Here is a 21,749-nt window from a genome sequence, read left to right as displayed (position 1 = left end):
TGAAGTGGTGGTCAGACAAACCAATTTGGCTGCCATTTTGTAAAGAGCTAGTGAAGCCGTCTCTGATTATTTTTGCAGTTTAGAGGCCAATACACAGTCAAGATACCTTCAGAAAGTTGCTGTTTGCAATGGGATAGATCCTAACTTGCTAGTAAAGAAGGATTTTTCCTCCGAGTTGGAAAATTATCCATCCATTGAGTTCCCCAACATCTCAAACACCCTGGTGCTGCAGACATCGTTCTACACGGACAAACAGATGAAAACCTGGAAGAGCATGGAGGAGAACAACTTTTTATATGTTGTTGGGTTAAGGATCTGGGGATCAGGACACTACAGTATAAATCCTGTATCATTTATGCCCGGGTAAGGAGGAATTTTGTGGCTTTTTGTACCCATCTTTGCGATGGTTGCTAGGACGCTATAAGTTTTAGTATGGGGTGTAAACAAACCACAGCCACTTGATTCTCAATCCTCCCTGCTCTTCTCTTCCAGCAAACAATGCATTTTTTTATTAAAACAGAGAAAATGCAATGAGAATAAATAAATGCTGCATATTGTCAAGATTGTGAGGACATCCTGATAAATAAAGTGGAAACATATGTATTAGTTTACAATATGGAGACCACGATCAAACAGTAACCAAAAACACACCTGAGGACTGAAGCATCTCCTCAACTTCAGAACACCAAGAAATAACAGAAAATGGTGAGAAGAGTCATTTGCGAATCCAAACAAAATAAATCGGAGGAATTTACCAACCTTTCCCAAAGTGATCACTGCAAACTGGAGCGTTCTTCGACTCTGTTCCCATCGATTGCAATGAAACATTAAAGAGCCGCCTCTCTCATCGTCTTTTGATAAAATCCTTTGCTCTTTCACCCTTTATCACTTCATGGGGAACCCAGAAGAAATTTATCAGTTGCATGGTTTGTTCGATTTGAGCAGCCCAAAACAATGCAAGTGTCGGGCATTTTAACGACTCGCAAGGTGCCCCAGTGATAGTAACGCTTTGTAAACAGTGAGCTTCGCTGACCACCACTTCATGTCTTGCATATCTAATGAGGTGGATGTGATGTCGGATGCAAGCAACCTATAGATCCGTGAAACAAAAGAGGAATCTCTCTCTTCTGTTACTGTTTTCCTCATTTCTTTCTCTGTAAGACCAAAACATTAGGTGTATAACTCCATACTCGCTACCATGGAGTCGAGCCCACTCATTCTAAGGCTAAGATAGCTAAGCGCTAGCTAGAATAATTTAGTTATCTGTCCAGAAAAATGATGTCACCTAATCTTGCTCTATCTTGCAGTTGCACTCACTAGGCAGAATTTCCTTTCTTTTCCGCTGGCTTTTAGCTGGAGAGAGAGTCGAGTCCGCCATATTTGCCCACACTGACTTGTTTTGGTTAAAAGTAGGTCAGACACACCCCACAGTGGTCACGTGATATTGTTGCTCACTTGCGTTGGCAGTCTCTGGAATCGTAAAATGCGGGACACTTTTTATCTCTGCAAAACATTTACATACAGGATACACGGCGTGTGCAGCAGCGAAACGCCTACAAACTCCAACAGCAGCAGAAATAAAACATTTTAGCCAGAATTCAACTTTGTAGTCAGAACCTTGAACAGACCACATTATCCTGATCAAATATAATCACAAAGGTAACTGGGAGGTTGTTACACTGTTTGGGCCTCTGACTTAGAGACACAGTTTAACATGGTGAAGGTTCATGAGAAGGTGCAGATCGGGGCAGAGGGCAGAAATTACAGCTCCTTCTCATGTTTACTGAAATGAATGCTACCAGATTATGGGCAGCTCAGGTCATGTATCCAGATTTGGACAACAGGAAGCAAACAGGAAGCAAACAGGAAGGAGGTTTATGGAGTGAAATCAGCGTTAGCAGAACCCGATATTATACTACATCATTTTATTACGACCTGAATTCTTGAAACCAGAATTTCTGAAACCTTGAATTTTGTAACCTAAATTTTCAGTGTCAGAATTTCAGATGGTTTAATTTAGGACAAATACATTCAAATATCTTAAGATTCACACTTTGTTTTCAATCATCACGTTTACACATTTCTTTTCAAGCATTACAAATTCAGGTTGAGTTTCTACTGACTCTGATTTCACTCCATCGAGGGTTCTGTAAGAAGAGCAGAGACACAAACACATCACTCACAATACATTAAATGACTTGTTTTCTCCCGGAGTCATAACTGACCTGTAACATCATGTTCCACTGTGTGAAGTGTGCTTCATCATTTAACAAAAATAGAACATCAGAGGACACTTACATTTCATAACCGCAATCTGATGTGTTGTTCATTTACTTTATCATTATATTACACTGCTTCATCGATTTATACAGAATACTCAAAACTATTTTCTCTGTTTCAGCCTCCGAGCTTCAAAAGGAGAAGCAAAATGCAGGTGAGAATAAACTGTGTGTGTGTGTGGGGGGGGCCGGAAAGGAATTTCAGTAAATACACAAATTTCTGATATGAATGATCATTTTAACATACAACATTAGCTCTGCTGTACACTACATGGCCAAAAGTATGTGGACACCCCTCCTAATTCAGCTGTTTCAGCCGCACTCATTGCTAACAGGTGAATAAACTCAAGCCCATAGCTGTACAATCTCCACAGACAAACACTGGCAGTAGAATGGGTCGGACTAAAGAGCTCAGTGACTTTAAACACGGCTCTGTCAGAGGATGCCGCTTTTACCACAAGCCAGTTTGTGAAATTTCTGCTCTGCTAGATTTGCCTCAGTCAGCTGGAAAGATATGTTCACACTCACGAGCAACAAAGCAACAGGCAGCCATTCATGTTCTCTATACACACGTGACACAGAGCTGCTATTTCAGCGACAGTAACAACGCGACAAGCAACATGCGAGTTTACATTTTCTCAACTTTATGCAAATTAGGTATGAAGTGGTAAATCCAAACAACTGGCTCAAACGATTCCTCAGACTAATCGTATGCGGCATGTAGTACAATATTTTTTCTTTCCTGCCTCATTTTATTTCCGACCTGCAATTAGTTCCTATGGACTGCTTAACTAAAATAAAATGGGGGGGAAAAAACCTTCACAGTGGATTTCTCATTAAACCTGTATCGAGACATTACAATCAAAACTAGCTGGTACAGTTAGCTTGTGTTGCTTATATACAGGGTTCGAAATTCATATATTTTTTTTTACCAGCCAGCCGGACTAGTTACCTTCCAAAGTAACCAGCCAAACAGAAAATCAACTAGCCAAAATTTGTTCATGTATGAATTTTACTTCTGTCAAAAATAACACAAAACAGAGTAGTTACCATTGTTCATGACTAATGTGCATTTATTTCAAGACCCGAGTATTTTGATACTGGTTTTTTTTTTTTTGCACACTTTACAAATTGGCATTTGCTGTTCCACGTCCTCCTTGCGATATCCAAAAAAATGCCAGATGACTGACCCCTTACTAGTTCTTTTCGGAACCAATTTGTCCGCTTCCATTTTTAATTTGTCGCTGAAATTGACAGAGCTTACACGGTAGCCTATGCAGCACCAGCGATTGCACGAACTGAGTCAGCACTGTAAACCGAAACCAGTGTTGCCAGATACTGCTGACATTTTCCAGCCCAAAATATGTTCAAAACCCGCCAAAATGCACTTAAAACCACCCAAAATGTAAAATGTACGTGATGCCTATCTTGTAAAGTAAAAATGTGCAGCTAAAGTCCAGTATACTATTTGTAAATCAAACAAATAGCAACATGAGACCGTCAGTGCTGGAGGTGAAAAATCTGCTGTCTGGTACTCGGCTCTGTCTGGTTGAATCAGATTATAACTTTGCAATCATCTGCTGTGTTCTGAATCCTACATGCACCAGTAGGTGACGCACACGCATAATATTATGTAGGCTATGTTAGGCTACGATGCATATCTAACCTCTGCATTGCTGAGGTTATTTATTTTTTATTTGTCTTTTATTTATTTATCTTTTTATTTATCCTGATTGTTTTATTAATTGTATAGGCCTAGTTATTCTGCTTAATTTATTTTTGTCTACATCCATGTATTTTCTTCATCTGTTATCCTAATTTCTGTGGATTTGTTAGATTGTACCTGTTTTATATACTTCAATCAAAAAAAAAAAAGTTAGGCTCCGATGCATGGCTGAATGTAACATGAGAAGAGAAAATGGAGAATGGATTGCATCATTCTTATTTACTAGTTTATGAGTTCAGTTTCTGCACTACATTACACACATTCATATTAGTCTTACAGTTACATCGACATTTTTTTGTTTAAATAATACTTAATGAGATTAATGTTTATTGTTAATGATTAATTTAGGCCAATGCTCGATTTTGGTTGTTTAAAATACCTAAGGGGTGCTGGGTAAACTAGGTCTCTGACTTGCCTCAGTTGACCAAAGAGAGCTGTTTTTCCTGATTTCCTTCGCATATTCAAGAACATCATTCAGCTTAGGTGTTTATATTCTCTCCCATCTCTGCTTTCTAGTGGTAGTGAAACTATATAAACATCTGATAAAAACCCACCGAACTAATGTCAAACCCGCCCAGTTTTTGTCAACCAGCCCAAGCCATTTTTTTCCCGCAAAGTAGAATTCAAAACCGCCCAATCTGGCAGCACTGAGTCCGAAACTTGAAAATCTTCCCGCAAGTTCCTTTCAGCACCTAGATGTTGCCCGGGATTGGTTGGCGAGTGTGTGACGTTATTGTTTTTTTTACCCTTAGGCAGCCTCTCACGTTACTGCCTGAGGGACAGGGAGAAAACCACCGGAAAAGGTTTTAAACAAACGCAACAAACACAAGTCAGCAGATGACCATAAAATACTCGATAGTTACGATATAATAATTTTATGTATCTCACACAGAATTTTCGGAGATATATCAAGTATATTCAATATATCGCACAGCCCTAGTCTGAATCTTCGCTTTGTATGTATTTTTTATTTTCAACTAGCCAGCCGGGCTGCCTAGTGACAGGAATTACCCCCCAAATAACAAATTAAGTTGCCTCGGGCGACCGGACCACCGCGAATTTCGAGCCCTGATATATATATATATATTTATATATATGGCACTGCCCAACAGCGGTGCTCCCGATTAGTGTAAAATATGATTGTTGAGTTATTTTTTTCAAAATCAAATTAAAAATAAGCACTGGGAGGAAAAATCTGCCTTATGTAAATAAAGATACAAATCTCATTGTCTGGTGGTCAAGTGTTCATGAGATATGTTCATACAGATGGACATTGTACGGTTAAAAGCCATCAAAAATTAAGTCAATGCATTCCCGTATTCTCTTCAGTATGGAGCTCTGCTCCGCTAATACGAAAATGCATGTTATACAGCGTACAACAAACAAACAATTCTCACTTTTTCCACTTTGATAAAATGTTACAATTAAAAGTATATTTTCAATACAAGTAAATCATATCTTGGAGTAAATTGTGTGCTGGAGGCAACATTTTGTTCAGGACTCCTTCTCAATGGAGCTGAATGGACAGTACACACCCACCGGCGACAACAGTCGTGCTCGCTCCACGCCCACAAGAGACAAACTACAAGTGACATGAGTGACTTGTGACATCAGGGGCCATAGGATTAGTGCTATTATTGTGAATCGTTGAGGAGCAACAACAGTTCAAGCACAAAGTGACAGTCCACACAAACTCCCAGAGCAGGGCCGCTGAGTGCTGAAGCACGTAGTGCAGAAAAACCCTCTGCTGCATCACTCACTACAGAGATCCAAACTGCCTCTGGAAGCAACATCAGCACAAGAAATGTGCATCAGGAGCTTCATGAAATAGGTTTCCATGGCCAACAGCTGCACACAAGCTTCAGATCACTATGCACAATGCCAACCCCATATTAACACCCATGGTTTTGGAATGGGACGTCCAACAAGCTCAGATACAGGAGGTGTGATGGTCAGGGGTCCACATACTTTTGTCCATATAGTGTATATAATATTATCCATATGAACCCATTCATGTGTTCAACACCACATTTTTACTCTCTATAAAATGTATAATCATGAAGTAGAAATCTCAAGTTCAGTCAAGTGAATTCTGGTTTTATTCAACACGTACAACGAACACCATGGGAAATAATAAAGGCTAAAGTACTTTCCCGCACCATATGGCGCATAGGGCGGCGCCGATCTCCGTTTCTGTAGCCCTCGGCCTCTTGCCTGTTACATAGCTAGGGTTACAGTGGGGGGCTAGTCCTCTGGTAACCGCGAGAGTTTGGGGAAATAATAACAGTATATTAAACAGGATCCTACAAGTATGTCTTGTCTCGAATTTGAACTTTTGTTTGTAGTATAAATATTATTCACATGGTGCACTACACACATTTTTGTTATTGAATCTAATTGTATTTGTTGAAAATAATTGCTGCCAGCTGAAACATATTAATGACCTCAATAATTATCCAATCAAAGGCTCTTAAGCATTTACTAATTTAAATCCAAACTGTGACTTTTTTTTGTCCTGGTAGTGTATTTGATGATTTTCTATCATATTGTGCAGCAGTAAGGCACTGTGTGATATTAAATGTGGTAGTGATTGTGCTGAACTCGCACTAACACTGACTCAGTAGTGTTTTATCAACCCCTTCCCCTCAGTACCCAGGACTTATAGAGACACAGTTTAACATGGTGAAGGTTCATGAGAAGGTGCAGATCGGGGCAGAGGGCAGAAATTACAGCTCCTTCTCATGTTTAGTGAAATGAATGCTACCAGATTATGGGCAGCTCAGGTCATGTATCCAGATTTGGACAACAGGAAGTAAACAGGAAGGAGGTTTATGGAGTGAAATCAGCGTTAGCAGAACCCGATATTATACTACATCATTTTATTACGACCTGAATTTTTGAAACCAGAATTTCTGAAACCTTGAATTTCATAACCTAAATTTTGAGTATCTGAATTTCAGATAGTTTAATTTCGGACAATTATCTTCAAATATCTTGAGATTAACACTCTCAGTTTTCAATCATCATGTTTACACATTTCTTTTCAAGCATTACAAATTCAGGTTGAGTTTCTACTGACTCTGATTTCACTCCATCGAGGGTTCTGTAAGAAGAGCAGAGACACAAACACATCACTCACAATACATTAAATCATTGAAATGACTTGTTTTCTATCGGAGTCATAACTGACCTGTAACATGTTCCACTGTGTGAAGTGTGCTTCATCATTTAACAAATATAGAACATCAGAGGACACTTACATTTCATAACCGCAATCTCATGTGTTGTTCATTTACTTTATCATTATATTACACTGCTTCATCGATTTATACTGAATTTATACAGAATACTCAAAACTATTTTCTCTGTTTCAGCCTCAGAGCTTCAAAAGGAGAAGGAATTTGCAGGTGAGAATAAATTTTGTGCTTTAAAATTAAAGTGAATAATCAACTGTAAGATAATAAAGCACTCTAAAAGGTCTACACATAAAAAGAAATGGTGTGTGTGTGTGTGTGTGTGTGTGTGTGTGTGTGGTCTGAAAGGAATTTCCGTAAATGCACAAATTACTGAATGATCATTTTGACATAACATTAGCTCTGCTGTACACTACATGGCCAAAAGTATGTGGACATCCCTCCTAATTCAGCTGTTTCAGCCGCACTCATTACTAACAGGTGAATAAACTCAAGCCCATAGCTGTACAATCTCCACAGACAAACACTGGCAGTAGAATGGGTCGGACTAAAGAGCTCAGTGACTTTAAACACGGCTCTGTCAGAGGATGCCGCTTTTACCACAAGCCAGTTTGTGAAATTTCTGCTCTGCTAGATTTGCCTCAGTCAGCTGGAAAGATATGTTCACACTCATGAGCAACAAAGCAACAGGCAGCCATTCATGTTCTCTGGGAGCGTCATGAAATGGTCACGTGATGTTTTGGTTGGCAAGAAGCTATTTATAAATGGCCGATCGGAGTTATCGGGTCATTAATTAATTAATTATGGTAGTGTCGTGTTATCGGCTGTACATACAGATTTGATAAGAATGATCCCAAGAGCTTTTACCGCATACCAAAGAAACCTGAAGCTCACCGAAAGCTTTGGATCGCAGCAATTAAGCGTGACAAGTGGGAACCTACTGACAACGACCGGGTTTGCTTTCAACACTTTATATCTGGTAAGATACATGATTTTTTTATTATTTTGTTTTGCAGTTTAATATGATGATATTAGATAAAATTTCCTCATCAGAAATAATTTGTTGTGTTATGACATTGCTTAGATATCAACCAAAAGATGAGTAAAAACGCACGAGCAGCTGATTTGTATGCAGTACACAAGTAAGATTTCCGCAAACGCACTCGCGGTAAACTTATGTACTTTTTTTCAGTATAAATATTTGATATTAAAAGATTGGTCGAGCTTTTCATGATATGTATTTGAAGATAAATAGCATAACCTGGATTTAAAACACTGCTTGTGCATTCTAAATGTAGAACTTGCTGAAGTTTAGTACTGTACTGTACATCTTTGGGGTGTGTGTGTGTGTGTGTGTGTGTGTGTGTGTGTGTGTGTGTGTGTGTGTGTGAAGCAACAACATTAACTTATGTTTCAAAGATTATATATTGTGCCTATTTAATCTTTGTCTTTTTATTATTCGGCACAAAAAGCAAATATAAATGAGTATTTCAATAAAACAACTGAATAATTAACATCAAGAGACTTGTAGGCTTTCATTGATTCTTTTGTGTATATTGAAGGCGTGTCAATCACATTCAGTAGATATCGCCGAAGGTCAGGCCAGGTGCTTGGATTTGGGTCCCATTTGTTCGTAACTGCGTAAGGATCAGGCAAAACTTTGGTGCCGCTGTTATACAGAAGCTTTGCTGCATGTCTTTGCTTAGCATCAGTTGGCAACGAACTTGCATACAGCGATAAATCGCCACGAAAACTAGGTGATGATGCTACTTTGGCGGCCACTGTGAATGGTTTAATTTTAACCGTCATATATGATTTCTCATTAAACCTGTTTTGAGACATTCCAAAGAAAACAAGGCAATCAGAGATAGCCGACATCGCCCCCGCAGCATAACGATGATTTCCTCTTGGTTAGAAGGGGGTCATTCAGATTATATTCATGCACTATTTTTTTTTTCTTATTTGTTTCTTCCATTTCTCCAACTGAATATAAGTTTTGTCGGGTTACAATACATTGCTTTATCAATTTTCAAGGGCATCATTAAAGACATGCAGTGTGGCGCTCGCATTATTAAACAGATCAAAACAAATCGTAGTTCATTCTTTTCTCAAGCAGAATTGTTTGGAAAATATGCATGTGAAAGTACTCTTTTTCTTTCTCTTCTTTTTTCTTCGCACCACAACATAATTAATTGAATGGGTTCCTATGATCATGATGCATCAGCCCAACAAATTTCATGTCAATCCGTCCAGTCGTTGCTGAGTTATGAGCGAAAATCTGGGGTGGGGGACACGGACACACACACACAGAGACTCTCTCTCTCACACACACACACACACACACACACACACACACACACACACACACACACACACACACAGACTCACAGGGTGATCACAATACCTTGCCATCCCACTAGGGGGCGAGGTAACGAAGTATTAGAGTTAGCGTGTGTTGCTAATAGCTAATACAAATATGCATGTTATGTAATGTACAATACACAACCAGATTTTCCTCACTTTTTCCACTTCAATACAATGTTTCAACTGAAAAAATATATTTTAAAGACAAGTAAATCATATCTTGTAGTAAATTGTGTGTTGTAGTCTACATTTTGTTCAGGACTCCTTCTCATTGGAGCTGAATGGACGGTACACACCCACCGGCGACAACAGTCGTGCTCGCTCCATGCACACGAGACAAACTACAAGCGACATGAGTGACTTCTGACACGCTAATGTAAACATAGGGCTAGCGCTATTATTGTGAAGCATCGAAGCAACAACAGCTCGACCACGAAGTGATAGTCCACACAAACTCCCAGAGCAGGGCCGCTGAGTGCTGAAGCACGTAGTGCAGAAAAACCCTCTGCTGCATCACTCACTACAGAGATCCAAACTGCCTCTGGAAGCAACATCAGCACAAGAAATGTGCATCAGGAGCTTCATGAAATAGGTTTCCATGGCCAACAGCTGCACACAAGCTTCAGATCACTATGCGCAATGCCAACCCCATATTAACACCCATGGTTTTGGAATGGGACGTCCAACAAGCTCATATACAGGTGTGATGGTCAGGGGTCCACATACTTTTGTCCATATAGTGTATATAATATTTTACTTGTGAACACATTCATGTGTTCAACACCACATTTTTACTCTCTATAAAATGTATAATCATGAAGTAGAAATCTCAAGTTAAGTAAAGTGGACTCTGGTTTTATTCAACATGTACAACTAACACCATGGGAAGCAATAACAGTGTATTAAACAGGATCCTACAGGTATGTCTCGTCTCTAATTTGAACTTTTTCCTCTTTTTAGAGCTGCAGAGACAGAGAGTGGAAGATGGTAAGGACATCTGACTTTGTGAAAAGTAATTTGTTAAAAATTGTGAGTAGAGAAATTAGATACATAATATTTGGGACAAAGCATATTGTTTTTATTTGCCTCTGCATTCCATAATTTTAAATTTGTCCTCAAACCATTGTCATGCGGTTAGAGTGCACATCCTCAGATTTTCATAAAGGATATTTTTATCCTCCTGAGTTTTACCATGTGGACATTACAGCACTCAGAATTCATTGTGCTGCTGCCATCAGCAGTTCCATCATCAGTGAAGATGAGTGAGCCAGTACCTGAGGCAGCCATACAGGCCCATGTTTAACAGATGAGGTGGTGTGCTTTGGATCTTGGACAGTCCCTTTTCACCTCCACACTGCTCCTGCCATCACTCTAATACAAGTTCATCTTGCTCTTATCTGTCCACAAGACCTTTTTCCAGAACGCTGCAGGCTCCTTTAATCACTTTTTACTAAACTATCCTGACCCTCCTGTTTCTGTGGCGAACTCATGGTTTGCATCTTGCAGTGTCGCCTCTGTATTTCTGTTCATGACGTCTTCTGCAGACATTTTTCACTGACAAATCCACACCTACCTCCTGAAGAGTGTTTCTGATCTGTCAGACAGGTTTATGGGGATTTTCCTTCATTATGGTGAGAATTCTTCTGTTATCAGCTGTGGAGCTCTTCCTTGGCCTACCAGACCCTTTATGGTTACTAAGCTCACCCGTTTTCTCTTTCTTCTTAATAATGTTCCAAACAGTTGATTTTGGTGAGTCTAAAGTTTGGCCAATGTCTCTCACTGTTTTATTTTCGTCTCTCGACCTTTTAATGTGTCCTTGACTTTCACTGGCACAACTCTGTTCCTCGTGCTGACAAACAGTAAAAGACGACTCTAAAGGTGACGGCACTAATGAAGCAATTAAACACACCTGAATAATCACCAACACCTGTGAAGCCCCGTGTCCCAAATATTATGGTGCCTTGTGTGTGTATGGATAAAAAGTGCTGTAATTTCTACATGGTCAAACTATAATGGATAAACATTTGCTTTATTAAAATCTGAGGATGTACACTTTAACCACATGTGAATTGTTTGAGTACAAATTTAAAACTGTGGAGTTCAGGGGCAAATAAAACATCTGCCTTTATCCCAACCATTATGGAGGGAACTGTATATATTTAGTAAGAGGAACAGATTATGAAATGTATATTTCTCTCCTTTCTTTACATTCAGTGTTTTTAGAGAAAATCTACTGATGGCAATAAACTTTTTTTTTTTTGTACATTGTTTTGTACTTTTGGTCTGTAGTGTAAATATTATTCACATATTAATTTATTGTTTTTGTTGAATCTAATTGTATTTGGATAAATTAATACAAAATATTGTTTTGTATTTCAGAGTTTATAAAGAAATCATTGTGTGCAGGTAAGAACAATTTGAACTTTTTATCTTCAGGACAGTTAAATCACAGACTCTACTGTATGTGTGAGAGAGAGATAGAGAGAGAGATCCTTAAGAAAATAACACGGACATGATTTTGTTTTGAAACAAAAGTGCTGAGGGGAAAAAGACATTAAAAATTTTGGAATTCAAAATTAAACTTTTTGTCTGGAAAACTTCAGTGTAACCTGTGTTTAAATCCACAGTTCATTAATCATGGAGTAACAATAGTTGTTATTGGGTTGCTGTGGTTTCCATCACCTACACTGGGAGTTTACTGGGAGTCTGTTAGAAGAAAGAGAAAGTAAAGTCTGATCCTACAGGATTAAACTCACCGTTATACTGAACTACAGCTTCACACTTTAGCTCTATAATAGATTTATATGAACACAGTCTCATGATGATAGTTTTCTGTAAATAAGAAAACAATAAGAGATTTGTGTAAAATCTCTGGAGAGATTACAGCTCTCGGCTGGCCCGGGAATGGCTCGGTATTCCCCCGGAAGAGCTGGTGGAGGTGGCCGGGGAGGGAAGTCTGGGCTGCTCTGCTTCTGCTGCTACCCCCATGACCCGGATCCAGATAAGTGGTAGAAGATGGGTGGATGTTTGTGATTTTTTTTTAAACTCGCAGTCAGACAGAAAAACACACAGAATGATATAAAGCGCGAGTCTGTGGGTGAACTGTAACGAGCCCAGTGCTGTAGTCAGGGAGACGCTCTGCTGTAGGGTCATGCAGCCAATCAGCGGCAACCGCATGTGACTACAGTGTGACACGCCCCCCGAGTTTTGAGCTCCAATGGGTGAATATATTCTAACCCATTTTGGTGACGTTCCCGTATTACGTCACCAGTGGGCGTGTTCCAGACTCAGTCTCAGGTGAACTGAACATGAATGAAGTGGATTATTTATTCCATCATTATTTTTGCTTTCAAAGATGTTTGGAGGAGAAACTGAAAGTTGATGGACTGAGCACACATTTTCGAAACAAAGTATAAATTACACAAAAGGACAGATGACAAAACCGTAAGTTTGTTTGTTTTTAACAAAAGGATGAAAACTTTTCTGTGTACCGTGTTTGTTATTCAGATGAAACACAGTTCAGATTCAAAAGACAAAAAAGCTTTTATATAAACTTATTAATTATATATTAGTGATGTATGTTATTTACTGTGGCCCCCAAATAATTTACCACCAGCCACCATCAAGACGCTTATTCAAGTACATTTATGATTTAAAAATGTATTTATACTCCATTACATCAGACTACACACTTCTCACTACTTTTATTTAATTTATTAAATTGCTTTGCAGGCATCAGATTTTTCCGGTTTTTAGACATCTATACGGGTCATTCATGAGATCAGTGTAAATTCGATGAAAAAAGCTGGGGGGTGTTGGTTCAGGTCTGCGATTCGGTCCGCAGTATTACTGTTCAGTCCTTGCAATGTACGCTTTGAGACTGGCTGTGATTTTTAGCGGTTCCCGGCCCACAGTGTGTTTAAAGTGTTGACTTTTGGTCAGTTGGGATATCTTCGATCGGTGCTCGTGATATAGACCCCTTTCACTGACGTCACCCGAAACCGGAAGTAAACAGACCCTGCGCCATTTTGGAAGACCAACAAACTCGTGATTAGGGGGAAATAACGGCAGCGGTATGTGAACCCACGAGAATAAAGTGGAGTGGCAAACGACTTAAACAAACAAATCTGAGCTGTTTTATTTATGATTTATTGGCCCAACAGTAGACTTGAAAGAAACCTGTGTGAGACTTGGCAAAAAACTGTGGATATAATGGATAAGTCTGTGCATGATCTGCGGACACTTTGAGGTAAGCAAACGCAAGAAATTCAGATTTAAAACATGCTAAACTGGCCCCAAGTTGATAACTGTATGAGGAGCAAGCCTCCCAGACTTCTACAATTTAATAATAATAATTTAGGATGGTTTGGGGCTTGCTCGCTGCTGCCAGGTTGGTTGTTGAGTAGCCTGACTGTTTTGTTTTTTTTTTTCCTTGCGTGTGGTATCATTGTTGACGCGAGGTTGTTTTTTGAACATGCCAATGCGGACACGATTTCCCCTGATGAGTTATGACTTCAGACGCGATGCGTGTGTGGAGTCCGTGTGATGTGCATAAGATAGGCTTCTCATGTGTTTGGAGATCCGCGCTCCGAGACAAGCGCAAGCACACACACTCCCAAGGGAAAAAAAGGGGCCCCCCGAAAATATCGGCATAGTTCGAACACTGAGTGTAGGCACTGGGTGTAAACAACAAATAGTTTACAATGTCTGGGTAGCAAACAGATGGCAGAATTGGTGTCCGGTCCTCCTTATGTTTCCATTCTCCCTTGCCGCGAGTCTTATCATATGGGTCAAACCCATCAATCACAGCCAGTTTCTCCACATACCGTGCCCTTTCTGCAGCTGGTAATGTACTCACATAACCAGAATTATCATCCATCGTGTCACTTTACTCTCGCTCGCACTTTGTTTTATATTGTGAGTGCATGTACTTGGTCTTCCAATATGGCGCCTAACAAAATCTCGCGGCGCGGTGACGTCATGTGAAAGGGGTCTATTGGGGCGATTAAAGAGTTGGATTCTTCCATAAAAAATAAATGGTTGTGGTTAGAAGAAGAAATAAAGTGGCGGCTACAGTTATCAGCAGTCCATAATTATTGACACCTTTTCAAATGTACCAATAAAAAAACAATTTTACAAAGGTGAGTTTCAGTTCCAACAGTTATTTTTGGTTAATTAATCAACCGGAAGACCTGCCTCACCCTTTGATCTTGTCGTCTGATGACAGCTCGCTACCTGAGATGGAATTTTTTTTAGCACGATCAACAATTTGAGGAAAACCCGGGCATTATCATCGCAGGTAAGCATGGTGGAAAGATCATGGACATGTTTTTACTGATCAAATTCACTGATATTTCATGATCTCCTTGTCGAAACCTACTTGGTTTCTGACTTTTTCATTTGACAGCCACCATTTTGTATCTAAACGCGTGTTTGAGAGTCACGTGAGGTGTCGATAATAGCGATCACTTTCACTGATGTCCACCATTAGACACCCTGTGGAATTAAGGGACATTTACAACTGTTATGGATCGATCTTTGTGTAACATTTGTTGAAGTACATGAAGTACTTTTAAAAAAAATAAGTGCTATGATTTATAATCATTTTTTTCTGATTCATAACAGAGTGGAATGTTTAGAGTATTTGGAATCCAATTGAAATAAATAGAATTAGAACAGAATTGAAGTCCTAACGTAGAAAATTACATGCTTGAAATCGTCAGATTTTATTTCATTCAGAATTTTTTTTTTTTTTGCAGTTTGTTGTAAATATCGACCACATACTACAATATCAGTAGACATTTTATATTTTTAGATCTAAATTTAAAATCTCAATAAAAAAAAAAATCAGTTGCTTGAAAATACTGAAGGTTCACCAACCTGAGCATTGTCTGAATTATTGGTAAACTACAAAACTAGAAATTAATACAAACAACAATGAATGATTAACAAAGTGTGATCTACGAAAAACAGTTAGAAAGTGGAGCAAAAAGATTTTCTGACAGGTTAAACATTATCAGTTCATTTGTTTACAAACATTAGTACGGTGGCCGGGAAGTGCAAAACAAAATTACAAACTGTAAAACACTTTTACATTTATTAAAACAAAATTACATTGCCAAAACACTTTTACCAAGGACAAAACAAATTTAGATCTTAGAAAACAAACTGACAAGATGTGAAACACTTTTATGAGCGCTGAGACAAATCTACAAGTGGCAGAACACTTTTACGAGTCCCAAAACAAATTTACAAACACAAATCTTGATGGAAGGGGAATGTACCAAATGCCACAAGCGACCCGGAAGTACGGTGGCCGGGAAGTGATGAAGTGAGCGGTCAATTCATGTCGTCTTCTATGGAGTTTATGTTGAAAGAACTTCAACTATGACCTGAATGATGTTTTGCCCCTTTTGTGGAAAACACACGAACCACTTAACACTGCTTTGCTTTTTGTGTGGACGGTCTCTAGAGGTTTTAAAAGGATACGGACCAGACAGAAGGACCAGATATGCCTTGCCATTACATACAATATTTGAATGAGGGCCACTCGTATGATGTAATCATGGATATGATGTCAAGTTCCTGCAGTGTAAACATCAGCTTGAGGACTTTTAAAAGTAGTCAATGAAGCCGGGTTGTACTGCAGAAAGGATTATTCCTCTGCAAACGCGATAATTAACACCATCACTTTGTGGACCTGGACAACTGTTTGGCTGCTGCACGATGTGGCAGGTACTCGAGCAAAAGTACAATCTTCGAGTGAAGAGAGATGACGTGATGAATTTGCTCTGGGACCTTAATCCTCGAGGGTGTGAGAGGAGAGCACACAGAAGGTTCTTATAAGAAGAACCTACCACTCAGTGGAACCGAACTACATGTGGCACGCTGATGGTTATGTTGTTGGGTTTTCTTCTTGCATTTTTTTTTAAATGTATGCCAAGAGATGACCATGTTGTAATTTGATGCTCTATAAGTAAAATTTTCTAGCCTGAGAATCATGTACATTTGAAAATGCACTTTTGTTGTTTTAAAATGGATTGAGAAAATCTCATGACCAGTCTATCACAGAAATAATTAAAAGGCGATATCTGAATTTTTGTTGTTTATTAATGTAACATTTGGTGAAGAGGTATCCAAATCAGTTGGAAACATCACAGGGAAAAGTGAAAATGCATCTTGACAAACTATGAAACCAGACCGTGGTGAGCCCCGTCATCTGATTTGGAGTGAAACATTGCTGTCCAAGTGTCTGAATCTGTCACCCACAGCTGGACAGTGGTGTACGTTGTACAGTGAAAAACTGCAATGCTACAGTTAATAGCTGTTACTTTACATTGCTGTGTGTTTTTTGTAAATGTTTTCACACTGACTGCAGCCAGCTCCTCTTCCTCAACATCTGGTGCGTACAGGTCTGTGTATTTACTGTTGGGAAATTACCATTTTCATGTTAAAACATCTTACAAACACAAATTTCTTTCCCATGGAATCCATGAATTAAAATTGAGTTCTTATCATTTTTTTTACTTCCCTGTAGCAAGAAGTCTTGTCTGGATTTGTTTCAGGTGGATCCAGATCCTCAGTATCAGATCTTACTATCTGAAACACAATTTAAAATGTATGAAACAACACTGAAAGCAAGAAACATCAGGCTGCTACAGTCTGCCTTAATACCTGTCCAGGCTGATTTGTGGCTGAATGTCCCGGTCCATCTCGGAAACATGATAAAATTCAGAAAATTACTACGTTCATGAGACAGGCTACAGTAGAGCTCTGAGTAACATTTAGTAGTCGGAGGAACTGTAAGATTTATAAATAAGAGATTATTTTTTGTTATTAATCACATTACATGTATAGTGTTTTCTGCTACATGTTCATCAAAGCAAATGCTCTGGGATAATCACATCAACAATTTAAAGATAAATTACTGATTGTATAAAAGTGAGCACTTACCTTTCATCATCAGGTTTGTGTTGGGGAGTACTTTGGTTTTGTGATTGTTCCCTTCCCACATACAGTATATATCGATGGTGAAAGGTTGTCTGTGTTTCTGATAGTAACTGCAAAATAATCAAAACAAGCCTTGTTCTTCTAAAATATAGACCAGGACATAGGTTTTACACTTAAAATGTAGATCCAATAAATGAATGAATACATACATATTTTTAAAAAATTAAATCCATAATAAATGTATGTACCACACTGTCAGCTTGATTGAATTTACCTGTGCTCCTTGATGTGATGACAATCTCAGAATCAGAGTCTGACGTATCATCCACTGTTGTAAAAACAAAAAATCCAACAGATTATTATGTATCCTACAGTAGAGTATGTAATTATGTAAAAAATATTGAATCATGAGCTCCACAAACCTCCTTTAAAGTGTCTTTCTATGCAAATGAAAAAGTAATCCTGGAATATGCTTTTCCTGTTTCATTTTTATATTCTGGCAGTTTGAATGGCCTTTCTGACCCAGGCACATGGATCACCTCTGAGCAGTCTAGAGAAAAGAATATACAGTCCATCACGCATGTCCTTGTTGAAATTTCGCATTTTCTGGACAGCTTGTTTCAGTAGATCAGGTGCTGCTACCTCCGGGTCTGTAAATAACGGGAGTGTTTTCCCTCTTGGAGCTTTTAAATCAGTTCCATGTGGCACCATCAATTTTGTTTATCTAGTAAAATAATAGAAACATAAAATTAATTTCATATATCATGCACAGATAAAATATGATATACAGTTTTGCAATGCTATGTATAGAACAGCCAATACAGCTTACCTGGACACGTTTCCTTCCTTGTTTTGGCCGATATCTTCCTTTCGGCCCACAGTTACAGGACTGTCGTTCTTCTGTCTTTGAGCTTCTGTACTCCAGGAACTGTTTATATGATTGACACGGTTATTCTGCTGGAATGGACAGAGTTCCATTTTGTGGTTCATGTGTTTTCCACAAAAGGGGCAAAACATCGTTCAGTCACAGTTGAAGTTCTTTCACCATAAACTCCATAGAAGACGACACAGATTGACCGCTCACTCCATCACTTCCCGGCAACCGTACTTCCAAGTCGCTTGCGACATTTGGTACATTCCCCTTCTGTCAAGATTTTCATTTGTAAATTTGTTCCGGGGCTCGTAAAAGTGTTCTGCCACTTGTAGATTTGTCTCAGCGCTCGTAAAAGTGTTTCACATCTTGTCAGTTTGTTTTCTAAGACGTAAATTTGTTTTGTCCTTGGTAAAAGTGTTTTGGCAATGTAATTTTGTTTTAATAAATGTAAAAGTGTTTTACAGTTTGTAATTTTGTTTTGCACTTCCGGCCACCGTACATTAGAATTATTTCCTCATTTACATAAGCACCGACATTGATATATTTATATCAAATATATTTTGTACTAAATATAAGTCTATGTAAAACTAATTTTGAATAAAAAACTGTTTTGTTTTCACTTAATACCACATACCGGTTGTTTATTTAATTAAAAAAATATCATCTGGGTGTCGATAATTGTGGAACGGTGTCATGTGATCTGATACTCTAAGTCAGGGGTGTCAAACATGTGGCCCGCTAGATGGTTTAATCCGGCCCCAGACTTGTAGAGAAAAAAATTTCTAAGGATGTCAAAAAAAAGTAAATCTCTAGCCCATTCCTGTGACAACTTATGAATTTTTAAAGAAATAACCGAAATGCTCAATGCTTCTGATATGCCTGCTGACATCCAACTCGAGATAATTGTCTTGCAGTGTGATTCTGATAGGAAGCAGAAATTTGCGTCGGTGGGCTTAGGACACGTTTTCTCAATATCTCTTGCCAGGGTACCCCAAATTAACATCCCTGGCTGCAAAGGTTTTATCCATGTTTGGGACTACCTTTTTTTGTGAACAGGTGTTCTCTCTTATGAACCTCAACAAAACAAAGCACCGCTCAAGGTTATCAAACACACACTTGAATGACATTGTGAAATGTGCTGCTACTCAGGATTTGAAACCTGATATTGATGCCCTCGTGAAGGCTAAAAGATGCCAAGTGTCAGGAGCCAGCAGCAGCCGATAGACTTGGTGAGGGAAAGCGGGGAGGGAGGTTAATCAACATTAAGGCCTGGGCCTAATTCTTGTAATGTTCACAAATGTTTGCAGTCTGAAGAATGCAGTTCTTTGAAAATAAGCTTACTATGGTTTCACTTTAAAAGACAATGAATATTGTGCAGTGTATCATTCTCAGCTTCAGTAGGCCTAGCCTACAAAATAGTTTGATCTGATGTAGCCTAATCGTATTGCTCATGCACTGCTATAACTTTTATGTTTAATTTTATTTTATTTTTCATAAATTTGCACAGGGCGGCACGGTGGTGTAGTGGTTAGCGCTGTCGCCTCACAGCAAGAAGGTCCTGGGTTCGAGCCCCGGGGCCGGCGAGGGCCCTTCTGTGTGGAGTTTGCATGTTCTCCCCGTGTCTGCGTGGGTTTCCTCCGGGTGCTCCGGTTTCCCCCACAGTCCAAAGACATGCAGGTTAGGTTAACTGGTGACTCTAAATTGACCGTAGGTGTGAATGTGAGTGTGAATGGTTGTCTGTGTCTATGTGTCAGCCCTGTGATGACCTGGCGACTTGTCCAGGGTGTACCCCGCCTTTCGCCCATAGTCAGCTGGGATAGGCTCCAGCCTGCCTGCGACCCTGTAGAAGGATAAAGCGGCTAGAGATAATGAGATGAGATGAAATTTGCACATTTAGGCAGGATGTTTAGGCTACTTTCTTCATCGCTCCCACTTGAGTTTAGTGTGGGGAGTTGGTTCAGGTTGTCAGATGTAAAAATACTCAACTGTATAAAAATAAACCAGTTATTTGAGAGTGAAATGCATTTTATTTCAAATCCATTGGCCTCTCTGTGAATAAATGTGTAATAATCTCGATCCCTTGTGATCAGTGATTGTCGGCTACAAATGTAGGCTGAAGCATAAAGCATAGCCTACTGAAAAAACAATGCTAAAGATTTGGAGTTGATGGTTATTTTGCAATTATTTGACTGGTCCGGCCCACTTGAGATCAGATGGGCTGTATGTGGCCCCTGAACCAAAATGAGTTTGACACCCCTGCTCTAAGTAATCAGGAATCAACATTTTTTTCCCAGTGGAAGTTTGAGTAATTAGGCACAATTTACTTATAATTGCAGCTGCTGCTCTATTTAAAATACTGCTCCATGTTAAACTTGAAAAAAAAAAAAGACGTTCGCAGAGTAAAGAATATTCCCGAGGAAACATTCCTGGGATATTTAAATTAATTTAATATTAATTTAAGAATATTCCTGGGATTTTAATGGTCCCCCCTAATGTAAATTAAGCCATTTGTCAATGAGTGTGCGCTGATCACTGTGGTAGTGGAAGAGCGAGGCCTTGGGTTTTTAGTTTGGGGGGGTGTTAATAATTACAGACCTTGTATCCTAGCCATTTTAGCCGTTGCTAGGACATTAATAATATACATGTTTAATCAGCACGTAGACTAACTAGATCCACTGGGAAAGGGCCAGGCATAGGATCATTAAAAATATTTTGTAAAGGGGGTATTTTTAATTTTTTATAATTATAAAAATGTATGTAAAATTGTATAATGACCTCACTGAGCAGTCTTGTACAATAATGTAACCTGTGCAGAAAATACTTGAAAATACTGAACCAGGATAATGTTTGTGTTCACATTTAGCAGTGCATGTTGTGCCATCTTGATTACTCGAGGCAGTTGTGAATAAAAACGTGGAGGAGATGTTTTTAATTGTTATTACTGTGATACGTTACAATGATCTGTTCGTTTTAAAGTTTCATTGCAGTTAATGCTGCTGTTAGTGTTAAATTTAGTGGCAACCTGTTAGTCATTGTTAAAGCGAGACGGCCTTTCGATTTCATAAAACTGGTGAAATTTAGTTCCCTCTGAAATTTGGTGATTGTGATACGTTTATTTCTGGAATATCTCAAACAAACAAACAGGCCAGTCTGTGGCTGGGAAGTGATATAATTTGAGGGGATTTCCGAGCAAATAATGGACATGAAATCATTCGCTATTTTAAAAATGTATATCGTGAATCAAATTGTCAATTGAGTGAATCATTACCTGCCTAATAATTATTGCAGCATTAATCGCTGTTAAAACCCTGGCAACGGGTAATTCCTAAATTTATTATTTAAAAATAACCACTTGATAAATC

At 38.9% G+C, this 21,749-nt stretch overlaps 1 protein-coding gene across 1 annotated transcript in view; it reads left to right on the top strand.

The window, feature by feature from the left end:
- LOC132885483 (E3 ubiquitin-protein ligase TRIM39-like) overlaps nucleotides 1–21,749 on the top strand; it is a 67,263-nt gene that overhangs the window by 24,547 nt on the left and 20,967 nt on the right. The window contains exons 5-9 of the mRNA XM_060920191.1: nucleotides 2,402–2,434; nucleotides 4,758–4,808; nucleotides 7,380–7,412; nucleotides 10,524–10,550; nucleotides 11,943–11,969. Coding sequence (XP_060776174.1) covers nucleotides 2,402–2,434; nucleotides 4,758–4,808; nucleotides 7,380–7,412; nucleotides 10,524–10,550; nucleotides 11,943–11,969 — 171 coding nt within the window. The remainder of the gene's footprint in view (nucleotides 1–2,401; nucleotides 2,435–4,757; nucleotides 4,809–7,379; nucleotides 7,413–10,523; nucleotides 10,551–11,942; nucleotides 11,970–21,749) is intronic.

This window comes from Neoarius graeffei, chromosome 1, assembly GCF_027579695.1.
Source record: "Neoarius graeffei isolate fNeoGra1 chromosome 1, fNeoGra1.pri, whole genome shotgun sequence".
Lineage (NCBI taxonomy): Eukaryota > Metazoa > Chordata > Actinopteri > Siluriformes > Ariidae > Neoarius > Neoarius graeffei.
The sequence above is the reverse complement of the archived record's forward strand: the minus strand, read 5'-3'. Positions and strand labels throughout refer to the sequence as shown.